Genomic DNA, 15,723 nt, shown 5'->3' with positions numbered 1-15,723 from the left:
GAGAGCGTCAAGGTAAACGAACGCAAATTTCCGGTGCTGCTGCGAACTAACGGTGCAGGTAGCAAGAGGAGAACCACAGCGGTAATAACCAAAGATAATCCCTCAGGCATTTGGGCAACAGCTGCACACACACAGTCCCCTGCGGCAGGCTCGACTCTTGTCCGGCAGCGAGACGCCAGTGAAGTCGTTAAAGAAAATCACGAGTCAAAAACCAGCAGGCATTACGTCAAGACAGCTGTAGTTAAAGAAGAAGCGAAGCAGGCATTGATAAAGCAGTAAATACTCGGATTATGGATAGATGGAGAATATGTGCGAATCTTGAGCTTGAGATGAGATGATGAAGTCCCATACTTCTTGACATAGCTTACGGGACGATGCGGGAGACCCGCACCGCTGTACTAGGCAAGGTACTGGCGGAGATGGTTTGCCATTGCCTTCCTCCGACCGTAATGGGGATGAATGACGATGATGAAGACGACACAACAATACCCAGTCATATCGAGGCAGGTGAGAATCCCTGATCCCGCCGGGAATCTAACTTGGGACCCCGTGTTCGCTACCACGTGACCACGAGCTGCGGACTGAGGTGAGAAGACAGCAGTATAGATAGTTTTAGAAAGAAACTAACAAAAATTACTATAAGGCTAAATCAAGGTAGATGAGAGGAAAATATCAGGATATTGACAAAGACATGTTTTAGGAAAAGGCGATACGGCGTACATTAAGATTAAACGTAACTTGACGTGGCGTAAATGGAGAAACCTCTGTTAAACGTTGATGAAATGGCAAGCGGATGACCTGTACAATGGAGATTAACTGTGATATAAGACAAGGACGAAGTTGATATGGGAGAAATAGATGATCTAATGATGATGTCTGAGTTCGGCAGAACTCTGAATGATCTCAGCTCAAAGAAGGCAGCAGGAGCGGATGGCATAAAATTATTGAAATCTATAGAGATATAGGACCTAGAAGGTTATTTCAAGGCCCGCCCGATTGGCCATGCGGTCTAACGCACGTCTTTCCGGGCGGGAAGGAGCGCCGGTCCACGGCACGAATCCGGCCGGCGGATTTGTGTCGAGGTCCGGTGAGCCAGCCAGTCTATGGATGGTTTTTGGGCGGTTTTCCATCTGCCTCGGCAAATGCGGGCTCGTTCCCCTTATTCCGCCTCAGCTACACTATGTCGGCGATTGCTGCGCGACCAAGTTCTCCACGTACGCGTACACCACCATTACCTTATCACGCAAACATAGGGGTTACACTCGTCTGGTGTGAGACGTTCCCTGGGGGCTACACCGGGGACCGAACGCACAATAACCCTGGGTTCGTTGTGGGGCGGCGGAGGGGTGAAGTGGACTGCGGTAGCCGCCGTAGGGTTGCGGACCACTGCGGCTGCGGCGGGGACTGAGCCTCTCCGTCGTTTCTAGGTCCCCGGTTAACATAACATAACATAGAAGGTTATTTCAGTTGGTGCCAAAATATATGAAGATGAGGACTTAACACGAAATTTCCAGAAAAACCATGATCATCAGATCGCTAAATAAGGCAGGTGCGGATGAACATGAAAACTATCGGACCGCTTAGTTTAAAAAGCTATACTTGGAAACAACTAGCCAGAACAATATATAAAAGAATAGAAAGAATAATTGAAGACTTACTGGACGAAAATCATTTTGGTTTCAGGAATGAAAAAGTTACTAGAGAAGCAATTCTGTTGCGTTTGGTAGTGGACTAGAGATTGAAGAAAAATTGTATACCTTCCTATGATCCTTCTTCGGCAGTGTAATGCGAAATACACTGCACAACCACATTAATGTGACAACCTGTCAGAAGCCTGAATATAGCCCCCAAGGACTGATGCATCATTGTGGTGATCCTTTGTCCCATCGAGGATGTCGAGATCAAGGAGAAAGTCCCACGAAACATTCCCCAGACCATAACGCCCCATCTCCGACCTAGACCCTTCCGACGATTGTTGCATGGTGTTTGATTTCAGGAAATCCGCGCCGGGGCCGGACGATACATTTGTTGTGGGTACGTTCCCACTCTGGTATCCTCTATAATGATGAAGTTGATGCATTAGCCAAACAAGCGGCAACCTTAGGCACCGTCCTGTATCTGCACCTTCCTTATACAGACTACTTACGTGAAGTCAAGGATCACGCAGGACAACAATGGCAGGAAATGTGGAACGTTTCTCAACAGACAAAAGGCGGTTATTACGCAGTGCTACAACCTCGGATTCCTTCACAGCCGTGGTTCATGAGGACACACCTGGACCGATCCACGATTTCTACCATCATAAGATTCCGCTTCAAGCATGCCTCTTTCCCATAACATCTACATTGGATCAACGTTTACAGTTCACCAGCACGTGAGTGTGATCCTGAGTCGGAAGCTGATGTCAACCACATCTTATTTATGTGCCCCAAATTTGACCGTGAACGGTTGGTCTTTCTGAAGACATTGCTACTATCTTCCTCAATCAGCTTCTTCTCTTTTGTGTACTAAAGACGTTCGTCTATATAAAGTGATAGTTAACTTCATCAAGAGTACTGGTTCCAATCTGTAGGTTTTAATGGTGTACGTAAATTATAAATATGTCTTGCTGATGAAGATATTTCAGAATTGGTGTGAATTGTAAGCCAAGACACTTTTAATTATTTTCCAATTCAATTCAATTTTTAAAACATTATGTACAAAACTGTAACAGTTAAGCTTTTTATTCTTGTAAATATGCATTTCTGTGTTTGTTTATTCAATTATGTGTACATTGTCACTATGTGTTGCCGATGGCTAAATTGAGTACACACTCAAAGGCAAAAAAAAAAAAAAAAAAAAAAAATCCGCGCCGTACGCGTCAATAGGCAACTGTCCCACGGAACATTAAACGCGATTCATCTGAAAATGCCACTTGGCACCCACTAAGAGGACGTCCAATCGCGATAATGGCGTGCAAATTCTAGCCGTCATGTGGCACACAGTTGTTCAACAGTTGCATGTCTACTCGCCAGTACACATGTCCGCAGCCGTCGTTCGCCCCTGTCTTCTATGGCCCGTGGTGTACCACAGTTGCCTCGACACCGATGTTCCATGGCGCCATTTTGCAATTCACGGTGTACTTTAACTATGGCGACATGCGAGCAGCTTACATACTTAACCGTTGCGGAAGTGTTTCCAATGTTCATGCCCTTCTCGACGTCAGATAAATCACTCCGTTTCCGCACCTGGTGACTGTGAGTGGTTGTTAAACGTTGACCTCGAAGATACGCGGTGGTTACGTTAATGATACTGAACCGTGTAACTGAGCGCAGTTACGGAGGCAGATGAATAAACACTAATGGAGTAAGAAACGTGGCGGTTCAACGAAGCCGCGTTCGTGTTAGGAAAGGTATAAGGCAGTGCTGTAGGTTATCGCCTGTTTTGGGCAACTTCTACGTAGAAAAAGCAATGAAATAAGTGGAACAAAATTTCGAAAGGAAAACAAACATGCAAGGGGATCTATTTCAATGCTTAGCTCCATAGGCGACTTAGCCTTTCTGAAAATTTGGAAATTTGTGGTAAGGTCTTATGGGACCAAACATGTGGAGGTCATCGGTCCCTAAGCTTACACACTACTTAATCTAACTTAAATTAACTTACGCTAAGGACAACACACATACCTATCCCCGAGGGAGGACTCGAACCTCCGACGTGGGGGAACCGCGCCAACTTTGACAAGGCGCCTATGACCGCTCTTCTACCCCGCCCGGCTAGCCTTTCTGGCCAACGGTAAGAGAGACTTACTAGACCTTTTGAGAGGAATGGACAGCCTGCTTAGTACGGAATCAATAAACCAACGATTCTTTGAAGAATCAATCTCACATGTATTATATAGCTTCAAACATCTCATTACTTTCCACATAAGTTAATGTGTTAAATTTTTGACGTTAAGCATGTAAGCGAGAGGAGGTTTAGAAAAGGTTTCAAATTGTCTGTGAAGTTTGTTAGAAATCGCCAAGTACTCTCATTATCGAATACTCGATGCATGTAGCCTTGGTAATTTGCCCTTCATTTTATGAAGAAGCTAGTTTTTCATGACGTCATATCTCCTGAACTTTGTGTCATATGGTGATACAATGTTGCAAGTACGTTCAGTGGTATATGTGCGTACCACCTTTAAAATGTGTTGCGAACAGAGTTAAAGGTAGAGAAGAAACAAATTAAAACATAATGAGTGACGCTGAAGTTTTACTGCATGTACTGCGAAAATTTGGTAAGCGAGGATTTTTTTCCTTCCCATTATTGTTTATTTTGGGAGGGAGGGTGCTATTAGCGAGGAAAAGTTTCGTAAATATTTGAAATTATGTGTAAAGCTTATTGGAAGTCACTAAGTGCTCTAATTCTCAAACAGCGCATGAATATAATCTGGATAATTTGCGCGCCGCAACTTAACGCTGATTCAAGATCTATACACAGTTTCCGATAGCAATACTTGTCTTACTGTGTTAAACTGTAAATTAAGATTATGCCACTTAATGATTAAATTACAGCAGCATTTTAAATTACTAAATTTGGTCCATAATTACATGGAATACTAAAATTCAGTTGCCCTGGAAGTCATGAGATTGTCTGTCTGCATCTAGGACAGTGAACCATGAACCGTGAGCTGGCATAGCCGATTAATAATATAATAATGGATAAACAAAACAAGAACGTAAAAACTGGAATCGGAACATAATTTAAAGAAGTGAAGATATTCTCTTACCTAGGAAGCAATAACGCCCAGCATGGCCGAAGCAAGGAAGTTATCAGAATAAAAGTACAGAGGGAAAAAAAAACAGTTCATCTACAAACGTCTTGCACATCAAAATGGCTCAAATGGCTCTGAGCACTATGGGACTTAACTTCTGAGGTCATCAGTCCCTTAGAACTTAGAACTACTTCAACCTAACTAACCTAATGACTTCACACACATCCATGCCCGAGGCAGGATTCGAACCTGCGATCGTAGCGGTCGCGCGCTTCCAGACTGAAGCGCCTAGAACCGCTCGGTCACTCCGTCAGGCCCTTACACATTATATATTGATACCTACCTGAGGAAGTAGACCCTGAAAATGTACATTTCGAGTACAGCGTTGTTTACAAGTGAAAAATCGACGATGCAAAGTCTGCAGGAGAAGAAACAGAAAGTTTCTGAAATTTTGTGGTATCGAAGAATGCTGAAAATTGAGTGTACCGATGAAGTATGAAATAAATAATTACTAAAAAGTACGTGAGGAAAGGAGTCTCTGGAACAGACGTAGCAAGAAAATGAGACAAGTTAAAGAGAAATATGATGGGACACCTGGCGCTGGAAGAGGGAGTAGACAAAAGACATGACATGCTAAACAGAGTATACAAGACTTCAGATTGGTAAAAGTATCACACAAAGAACGCCACTTTTCAGTGTTCAGTAACATGTATATTTATTGATAAAATCCAATAATATACACATTATTGCAGTGTGTTCTACCTGTGATTATGTATGGAATTCATTACCTGACAGCCGGCCATGGTGGCCGAGCGGTTGTAGGCGCTACAGTCTGCAACCGCGCTACCGCTACGGTCGCAGGTTCGAATCCTGCCTCGGGCATGGATGTGTGTGATGTCCTTAGGTTAGTTAGGTTTAAGTAGTTCTAAGTTCTAGGGGATTGATGACCTCAGAAGTTAAGTCCCATAGTGCTCAGAGCCATTTGAGCCATTACCTGACAAATAAAGTGAAGCACCGATGACGAAGGGATGGAACAAAATAAAACATTACGAGTAGAGAGGGTATGTAATGCTATCACAGGGATTACACACCAAGGTCTACATGACACTGGCGGTGCAAAATTTTAAGCTTGTAAGTCAAAGGTTATGGCCATTTACGTCGCGTATTTTGATACTGATAAACTCGCACATTAAGACCCATTGAAGCAAGGTTTCACAGTACAACTAAAGGAAAGAAATCAGAAAATTGTGAATTTGTAGTTACATCACACAAAAAGTATTTCTTTTGTCATCTGATTCCCGAGTTCAAACTTGAAATTAAAACATTCTCGAAAGTCTTGAAATCCCTGGGACCGGCATCTTGCGAGTATCAGTGTCTATAACAGCTAAAAATCGTGTCTGATTCTCGATTCCGGGAGTGGGTGAACTGTCTATAAACATAATTAACCTCCAGAATGAGATTTTCACTCTGCAGCGGAGTGTGCGCTGATATGAAACTTCCTGGCAGATTAAAACTGTGTGCCCGACCGAGACTCGAACTCGGGACCTTTGCCTGTCGCGGGTAAGCGCTCTACCAACTGAGCTACCGAAGCACGACTCACGCCCGGTACTCACAGCTTTACTTCTGCCAGTATCTCGTCTCCTACCTTCCAAACTTTACAGAAGCTCTCCTGTAGTTTTCTTTTTACCACTCTTTTGTTGTCAATCTTACTTAACTCGCATGGTCTTGAAAGTAGACGACAGTGTGGAAATCACCTTTCTAATAGAGAGTGGGCCAAAAGTCAAGAAGAGATTATAACTGTGAATAACCTTTTAATTTATTCTTTTCTCTCTTCTTTTGTTTGAAGTATTGTCTGAGGAAGGACGGGAAGTTTCTCACTATTGGTTTTTAGCGTGTTAATTATCAATGTAAACTAATCATAAACAAAATTGTTATTCACAATTATAACTCCTCCGTGCCTTCTCTCCACCCTGCGTAAATCACACATCTATTGAATATATAACTGAATATAAAGATTAATAATATTTGAAAATTAATTTAGTGTCTTGAAAACTCTAACACTTTTCACGGCAGCTACTATTTTAGTATTTTTATTGGCTGCTTTCTATGTTCAATGAGACTGACAGTTAAAATAAGGAGGATGCGATTTCAGAACCACAATCGCAGAAAACGCGCGCTGAGCGTCCCACGTGGAATCGAAGAAAGCCCCCTTCTGCCACGGCATGTGATTCCGGTGGGCTACCACGTTTGGCTGCAGCCTATCCCTCAGAAAGGATATTTCCAAGGCCGAGTAGAGGTCAACATTTCATGTCTCACACCAACGAACACTGTGATTCTAAATGCTGGAGACAACTTGAGTATTTCAAAAGCGGACATATCAGTCATTGACCCAGCGGATAGTTTTGGAGAGTACAGGTAGGCTTTATTATTTATACAGTTGCATGAAATATTGTAAACTGACAAGCATGTTTGCTGTATATTTGCCGAGTATAGCCGGCTGGAGTGGCCGAGCGGTTCTAGGCGCTTCAGTCTGGAACCGCGCGACTGCTACGGTCGCAGGTTCGAATCCTGCCTCGGGCATGGCTGTGTGTGATGTCCTTAGGTTAGTTAGGTTTAAGTAGTTCTAAGTTCTAGGGGACTGGTGACCTCAGATATTAAGTCCCATAGTGCTCAGAGCTATTTGAACCATTTTGACGAGTATAGGTGACACGACTTAAATTCTCAAACGTTCTTCTCTCTCTCCCTCCCTCCCTCCCTCTCTCTCTCTCTCTCTCTCTCTGTCTCTCTCGCCTATGTTTGGAAGGCACGACTTGCAACGCATGCGGACGTCCTTTCTTAAGTTACCTAACTGAAATCATTAGTCTCTGACAGTTGGCATAGCCCTATCCATTGCTTCTCTGAGCCTGCTCACTCTCTTGTCGGGACTTAGATTATCCTCTCCTTTTTCCTTCAGGTTAAACCGTTCCCTTACAAGTGACAAGTGAGCCTTCTGGATACATTAAACTCGATTAATGAATCGTGTCCACTAGGCCTAGTCCCCTAGTAATAACGTAACCGGTACGCTACAACACAGAAATCACACTGGTATCCATAGTCGCGATATGTTTTCTTCTGCCTGCCATCATGACTACAGTCTTCGTACGGTGTAAGTATTCTTTTCTGTCATCCTTTTACTGAAAAGTATAATGACGGGAGTAGAATTACTTATGCAGTCAACCGCCTAGGAAGTAGGGAGCGTTTTGCCAGTAACTGCCGCAGTGTTGAGACCACTATCACTGAGATCACACCACACGCTCGAAAGTCCCTTTCAGAGTACCAGCCAAACTCTGTAATGAGCGCAGGCTGCTCCTGGCAGCCAGACCGCACTGGCCGGAGACGTTATAGGCGGACCGCCGCTGTGTACTGTGATAATATCAACAACAATGCTTCTGGTAATATGCTAGCAAACACAAATAGTCCCCAGAGTCGTACCAAAGTGCAACTTCATTAGATGTCTTTAACAGCAGTGCAAAACCGACCTAGGCAAAGTGCCCAGGAAACCATTACAACGGACAGTGTCATACTACGAGCGTTGACCAGAACATTTTTTTCTTCAACAATTCTTTATTGAACATAATGAGAATTACCCACATGAAAGCATGGTGTTTTATCTACACATCCTAATCTCCATCCCGTTCTATGGCCTTCCTCCAGCGCGAAACAAGGGCGTGTATGCCGTGTCGGTACAATCCTTGTCCTGGAAGCGAAGCCATTGCTTCACTGTGTGAATCACCTCCTCGTCGTCCTCAAAACGTCTTCCACGAATGGCATCCTTTAATGAATGACAATATCAGCTTGGTGCAACATGTCAGGTGCGACAGCCGTGGATGGTCTCCCCGACCGCTGTAAATCGTGGACCTCTGCCGAACCACCTTCTGATGACCTCACCCTCTGTGGCCAGTGACTAACTATACTTCTGTCGACAGCAAATGCTCCATTGAGTTTGCACAAGCATTTATGAACATTGACCACAGTTTCTTTCTCTGCAGTGAGAAATTCAATGACAGCACGTTGCTTGTGACGTACATCTCCTACAGACGCCATTTTGAAACTGTCCTGCAGCAACGCTATCTCTCGGAAGTGATGGAAACTTGGCGCGCTCAATCGGGAGACTTCAAAGAATACATACGTAACGTTTCGCATTCGTAGCATTGTTTTCGGATCAGGAAAAAAAATGCGGCGCTTTACTTTTTAGGCAACCCTCGTATTATACAGGGTGTATCAGTTGGGGATGGCCAGTATTCAGGTATATGTCCAGTAAACATGGGCTCCAAAATGCACTTGTTCAGTAGAAGAGATGTGTTTCACAGTAGCGAAGATGGGCAAGTTCTCATAGCTCTTAAGGCAAGTGCTTTAGAATCCATGTTTACTGGACATTTCTTTTTTGTATTAGCCCATGCTACCACTTCGCAAAACATGGAAGCAAAGTGAGTAGATTAGATTAATATATGTCTGACATTGCGCCAACTGTTGTAGGCGATCTAAATTGTTATACTATTCTTAAAAAATAAGTTTCGCCGAGATTCCTTGTAAATCGTTGTATTGATTACCGGTTTCGATAGATCTGTGCTGCCAGCATCGGATCTTGTAACATATTAACTGAAGTTCATGTTCTTTACAAGGTTGCAAGCCACATAGTGATGTTGCATTATTTTACAATAAGTCAGCAAGAAACATGAGCATGGCAAATATAGCATAATACACATATAAAACTTAAGTTATAGTGTGCTATGTTCTAGTGCACCCGTTCACTAAATGGCGATAATTACGGTGTCAGGTGAATGAGTGCGATAGGACATTAGCACAACATGATTTGTGTTTATATTACTGTTATATTATATTTGACATGCTGATGTTCCTTGCTGCCTTTTATTGTAAAATGACGCAACATCACTATGCGGCTTGCAGGCTCGTACAGATCATGAACTTCAGCTAGTATGTTACAAGACCCAATGATGACAGCACAGATCTTTCGAAACCGATAATCATTTAAAATATTTAAAAGCAATCTCGGCGAAACTGATTTTTTTAAGAATAATAAGGAGGAGACTCGTTCACAGTATCGAAGATGAAGATGTGTTCATAGCTCTTAAGGTATTCGTTTTAGAGCCCTTCCTTACTACTCTTTTTTACTTCGAACGATCGTTCCTGTCATATCCATCAATATTGACCATTCCAACTGAGACACCCTGTACATAAATTTTGTGCCAGGAGTAATACTGATGACGACTTTCCCTTGTAAACATGATGGAATTTCAGACTGCAGGTAACGTGAATTAAAGCTTTGCCACTAAAAATCGAAACGGTATCAAACTTGTGCTTATATATTTCCCCAGTGTTGCGTTGCCTGCTTCATTATTTTATCAGTGGCACTACCTCAAATCAAATGTAAATTATTAATAACCGAAGATGAGTCAAGATTCAATCACTGGTACGAGATAGAAGTCATTAGAAAATAGAATTAATCATAAAAGTGAGAAACCGAAAAATAGCATGAAATTACCTATCGATGTGAGCAAGTATTTCTCGTAGCAAATTTATCACTCTTCTTTCAGTGTAGTACTACAAGTTCTTTAATTTACAGTTTGTGGCCAATTCACGCATGCTTCAAACATTGTTGCATGAATTTACGAATATTACTTCTTTTTAAGAAAGGTTCTGTTGTTGGCTCTTCTCTGATTGACTTGATACATGGAGTAAGAACACACTTTATTCAACAGGCCAATAAAAAGAGTGTCCGTCGTGGAGGTACGACGAGGGTCACCTAAGGAATGGTGTGAGGTAAAACTGTCTGATCTACTGCAACAAGGAAAACTCTATCAGCTGACATTGGAGTTTGCGAGTGACCTTAGGAATGGGAGCTGTCAAGAGGCCATGTACTTCGACAGCTATTCTGACGAGTGCTCCGATGAAGAGTACGTTTTAGGTCTTAATGTAAATTCAATATATTTTTTTTATACAGACTGCTTATGATACTTAAATTCAGAGATACTATAATAGCCACGTATCTCCAAACCTAAAACTTGTCTGCTATATAACCGTTTCAGGCAGCATGCCACTGATTATTTAAGGGTCTAAATGCATTACTGATTCTTTACGTATCCTACGTATACGTCAACACTTTAGTAACGACATCAATTAACCGGTGTAAATGTAAGGAATCCAAATGATAAGCATTAGCCATTGTCATAGCACTAATCATGCCTACTTTACGATGGTCACAAGCTATTATTAATTTATATTAACGAATATTACAGGGCGGACGTGAACACTACCGACAAGCGTGGAGATTTTACTGAGAGGTATGTATATTTGTATGTAAAAGCGTACCTTACTGATTGTCTTTCATCATACACTCCTGGAAATTGAAATAAGAACACCGTGAATTCATTGTCCCAGGAAGGGGAAACTTTATTGACACATTCCTGGGGTCAGATACATCACATGATCACATTGACAGAACCACAGGCACATAGACACAGGCAACAGAGCATGCACAATGTCGGCACTAGTACAGTGTATATCCACCTTTCGCAGCAATGCAGGCTGCTATTCTCCCATGGAGACGATCGTAGAGATGCTGGATGTAGTCCTGTGGAACGGCTTGCCATGCCATTTCCACCTGGCGCCTCAGTTGGACCAGCGTTCGTGCTGGACGTGCAGACCGCGTGAGACGACGCTTCATCCAGTCCCAAACATGCTCAATGGGGGACAGATCCGGAGATCTTGCTGGCCAGGGTAGTTGACTTACACCTTCTAGAGCACGTTGGGTGGCACGGGATACATGCGGACGTGCATTGTCCTGTTGGAACAGCAAGTTCCCTTGCCGGTCTAGGAATGGTAGAACGATGGGTTCGATGACGGTTTGGATGTACCGTGCACTATTCAGTGTCCCCTCGACGATCACCAGTGGTGTACGGCCGGTGTAGGAGATCGCTCCCCACACCATGATGCCCGGTGTTGGCCCTGTGTGCCTCGGTCGTATGCAGTCCTGATTGTGGCGCTCACCTGCACGGCGCCAAACACGCATACGACCATCATTGGCACCAAGGCAGAAGCGACTCTCATCGCTGAAGACGACACGTCTCCATTCGTCCCTCCATTCACGCCTGTCGCGACACCACTGGAGGCGGGCTGCACGATGTTGGGGCGTGAGCGGAAGACGGCCTAACGGTGTGCGGGACCGTAGCCCAGCTTCATGGAGACGGTTGCGAATGGTCCTCGCCGATACCCCAGGAGCAACAGTGTCCCTAATTTGCTGGGAAGTGGCGGTGCGGTCCCCTACGGCACTGCGTAGGATCGTACGGTCTTGGTGTGCATCCGTGCGTCGCTGCGGTCCGGTCCCAGGTCGACGGGCACGTGCACCTTCCGCCGACCACTGGCGACAACATCGATGTACTGTGGAGACCTCACGCCCCACGTGTTGAGCAATTCGGCGGTACGTCCACCCGGCCTCCCGCATGCCCACTATACGCCCTCGCTCAAAGTCCGTCAACTGCACATACGGTTCACGTCCACGCTGTCGCGGCATGCTACCAGTGTTAAAGACTGCGATGGAGCTCCGTATGCCACGGCAAACTGGCTGACACTGACGGCGGCGGTGCACAAATGCTGCGCAGCTAGCGCCATTCGACGGCCAACACCGCGGTTCCTGGTGTGTCCGCTGTGCCGTGCGTGTGATCATTGCTTGTACAGCCCTCTCGCAGTGTCCGGAGCAAGTATGGTGGGTCTGACACACCGGTGTCAATGTGTTCTTTTTTCCATTTCCAGGAGTGTATATAGTGCACTGGGAAGTCTGTTTTTTTGGACGTTGAATCATTCACGCTGCAGCGGTGTGCTCTCTAATGTGGAACTTCCTGACAAAACTGTTACTATTTTCACAAAAAGTTCATTCTTGATTTATAAATTATTTTCTTGCTAAATATGCTATAAAGAATATGGTTAAAATGTACGCATTTACTTGTTACAGTAAAGTGCACTAGTAAGGAAACATCGCTATTAAAACCAGGACGAGATTCCTTTGCACTTTTTACTTGGAGTAATTTGAAATGGTTCGTTGTAAAGAAGTACTAATAGTTTTCGAGGTTAATTTCTGTTCATTTACCCGTTATTTATTTATTGTTTTATTTATGTTTTTGTGTTATTTATCCTAGCAATATTACCGCGATGAGCCCCTTTCTTACGCCAACACAAGCACTCTTCATGTTACACATTACATGTAGATGTCAAATGCCAAAGATCTATGGAACTGATCGCTTTTGGAAAAAAAAAAAAAAAAAAAAAAAAACGAGAAATACTCCGACTAGCATGTTAACGTGCTTTTGTTAACTTTCTGTCCGGATGCCAGCCAGCACGAGCGCTAAAAGACAACAACGACAAAGTTGTTGTTGTTGTTGTGGTCTTCAGTCCTGAGACTGGTTTGATGCAGCTCTCCATGCTACTCTATCCTGTGCAAGCTTCTTCATCTCCCAGTACTTACTGCAGCCTACATCCTTCTGAATCTGCTTAATGTATTCATCTCTTGGTCTCCCTCTACGATTTTTACCCTCCACGCTGCCCTCTAGTACTAAATCGGTGATCCCTTGATGCCTCAGAACATGTCCTACCAACCGATCCCTTCTTCTAGTCAAGTTGTGCCACAAACTTCTCTTCCCCCCAATTCTATTCAATACCTCCTCATTAGTTATGTGATCTACCCATCTAATCTTCAGCATTCTTCTGTAGCACCACATTTCGAAAGCTTCTATTCTCTTCTGGTCTAAAATATTTATCGTCCATGTTTCACTTCCATACATGGCTACACTCCATACAAATACTTTCAGAAACGACTTCCTGACACTTAAATCAATACTCGATGTTAACAAATTCCTCTTCTTCAGAAACGCTTTCCTTGCCATTGCCAGTCTGCATTTTATATCCTCTCTACTTTGACCATCATCAGTTATTTTGCTCCCGAAATAGCAAAACTCCTTTACTACTTTAAGTGTCTCATTTCCTAATCTAATTCCTTCAGCATCACCCGACTTAATTCGACTACATTCCATTATCCTCGTTTTGCTTTTGTTGATGTTGATCTTATGCCCTCCTTTCAAAACACTGTCCATTCCGTTCAACTGCTCTTCCAATTCCTTTGCTGTGTCTGACAGAATTACAATGTCGTCGGCAAACCTCAAAGTTTTTATTTCTTCTCCATGGATTTTAATACCTACTCCGAACGTTTCTTTTGTTTCTCTTACTGCTTGCTCAATATACAGATTGAATAGCATCGGGGAGAGGCGACAATCCTGTCTCACTCCCTTCCCAACCACTACTTCCCTTTCATGTCCCTCGACTCTTATAACTGCCATCTGCTTTCCTGTACAAGTTGTAAATAGCCTTTCGCTCCCTGTATTTTACCCCTGCCACCTTCAGAATTTGAAAGAGAGTATTCCAGTCAACATTCCAGTCGACAGAGTATAAGTCGTATTTAAATTATTTCCCTAGGCACTATCCATACATGCCTGCCTCGTCACCTGTAATAATAATAATAATAATAATAATAATAATAATAATAATTAATGAAAGGTGCGGCGCAAAACGAAATGTTTATGTAAAATGTCACAATCATTTTGCTCAACTTTGCGATCGCAAACAGCTGTCGGAACCGCTTCTGCATGAATGTGAAGTGCCTCAAAAGTCGTAATGTGGCAGAGCCTAGTAGCCGCCGTGCCCCTCCCCCCCTCCCCGCCCACCAGTGGCGGAGCTCTTCAGAGTATTTTGAGGCTTAGCCTACCCAAAAATTTGAACAAAACTTTAGATTTAGAATATATCAACGCATTAAAACAGTGTACGTTTGTTTTACATGTTACAACAGTTTCATTCGCTCCATCCGTTACGCATGTTATCCAGTTTAACAGTTCGCTGGAGGCTTCTAGAAACAGCCACTTATTTCTACGCGGAAGTCGATAGGGCTGCAGGCAGTCACATATGTTGTAGAAGCGTGGCATTGAGACATGCCTTAGCTGTGCAACTGCTGTTCAGTTCCGGTTTAACAAACTTGTTTTAGTAATATGATGCGCGAGTGCATGTGATTAACTGGATTAACTGATTATATTATGGCTTGTTCCGAGGGAACACTTGTGTTTTTTTATTTTTTCACGCATTAGATGACAAACAATTTTCAATCTGAACTTACGAAACCAAATGCACTCATCAGGATAAACGATTCACACCACACACTTCGTCATTAAAATAGTTGATGGGACAAAAATATATTTTTGTATTTTCTTGGTATAAAAAGTATCCTTGGTTTACATGTTGCTCTGTAATAAAAAAAATTATATTGTTAGACATGTTATTTATTTGGTGGGGCTGTGATTCTTTAGGAGTATGTTTGACAAAAAAATATTGGCAGAAAAGCCAAGAAACACCAGAATTCAAGATGGCATCTTTAGAATCAAGAGTGTTTTTAGTTGCTGGATCATGGACGAACTGAACATCCAATTTCTGAAGGAGCCGAACTTCTTGCCATAAAACATACCGCATTAGTAAAACAAAATAGATTCATACCCGAGAGACTGATTGATATTGTTTGTTTCTTGTGCAAACAAGAGCTCGCATTCAGAGGACACTTTGAAGATGAAAGTCCCGAGAACAAAGGGAACTGCCTTGAATTATTCGAACTTTTGTCTAGACAGTGATCACTTGTAGATCACTTCATGGTTCAAAGGCATGTCAAGCACAGTTCAAAACGAATTTACTGAATCTGTTACCGTTGCCATTAGTGATCACATCACATAAAAATTACGATCATGTGAATTTGTTGGAAGTCAAACCGATGAAACCGTGGGTGTTTCTTGTAAGTCACAAATGACTATTATTATGAGGTTTTGCACACAACTCGTAGAAAGAATTATTAGTTTTCACAATTTTTCTAGCGACAAAACTGCTCGGGATTTATTAGAAATTGTATT

The 15,723-nt window shown here is 43.0% G+C and overlaps 1 protein-coding gene across 1 annotated transcript in view; it reads left to right on the top strand.

Annotated features, from left to right (window-relative positions):
* Positions 1–15,723, top strand: part of LOC126251949 (aminopeptidase N-like) — a 278,934-nt gene that overhangs the window by 17,210 nt on the left and 246,001 nt on the right. Inside the window, exons 3-5 of the mRNA XM_049952717.1 lie at positions 6,885–7,147; positions 10,492–10,686; positions 11,029–11,073. Coding sequence (XP_049808674.1) covers positions 6,885–7,147; positions 10,492–10,686; positions 11,029–11,073 — 503 coding nt within the window. The remainder of the gene's footprint in view (positions 1–6,884; positions 7,148–10,491; positions 10,687–11,028; positions 11,074–15,723) is intronic.

Source organism: Schistocerca nitens, chromosome 1 (assembly GCF_023898315.1).
Source record: "Schistocerca nitens isolate TAMUIC-IGC-003100 chromosome 1, iqSchNite1.1, whole genome shotgun sequence".
Taxonomy (NCBI): Eukaryota; Metazoa; Arthropoda; class Insecta; order Orthoptera; family Acrididae; genus Schistocerca; species Schistocerca nitens.
Note: the sequence above shows the minus strand (reverse complement) of the source record. Positions and strands in the feature narration are given on the sequence as shown.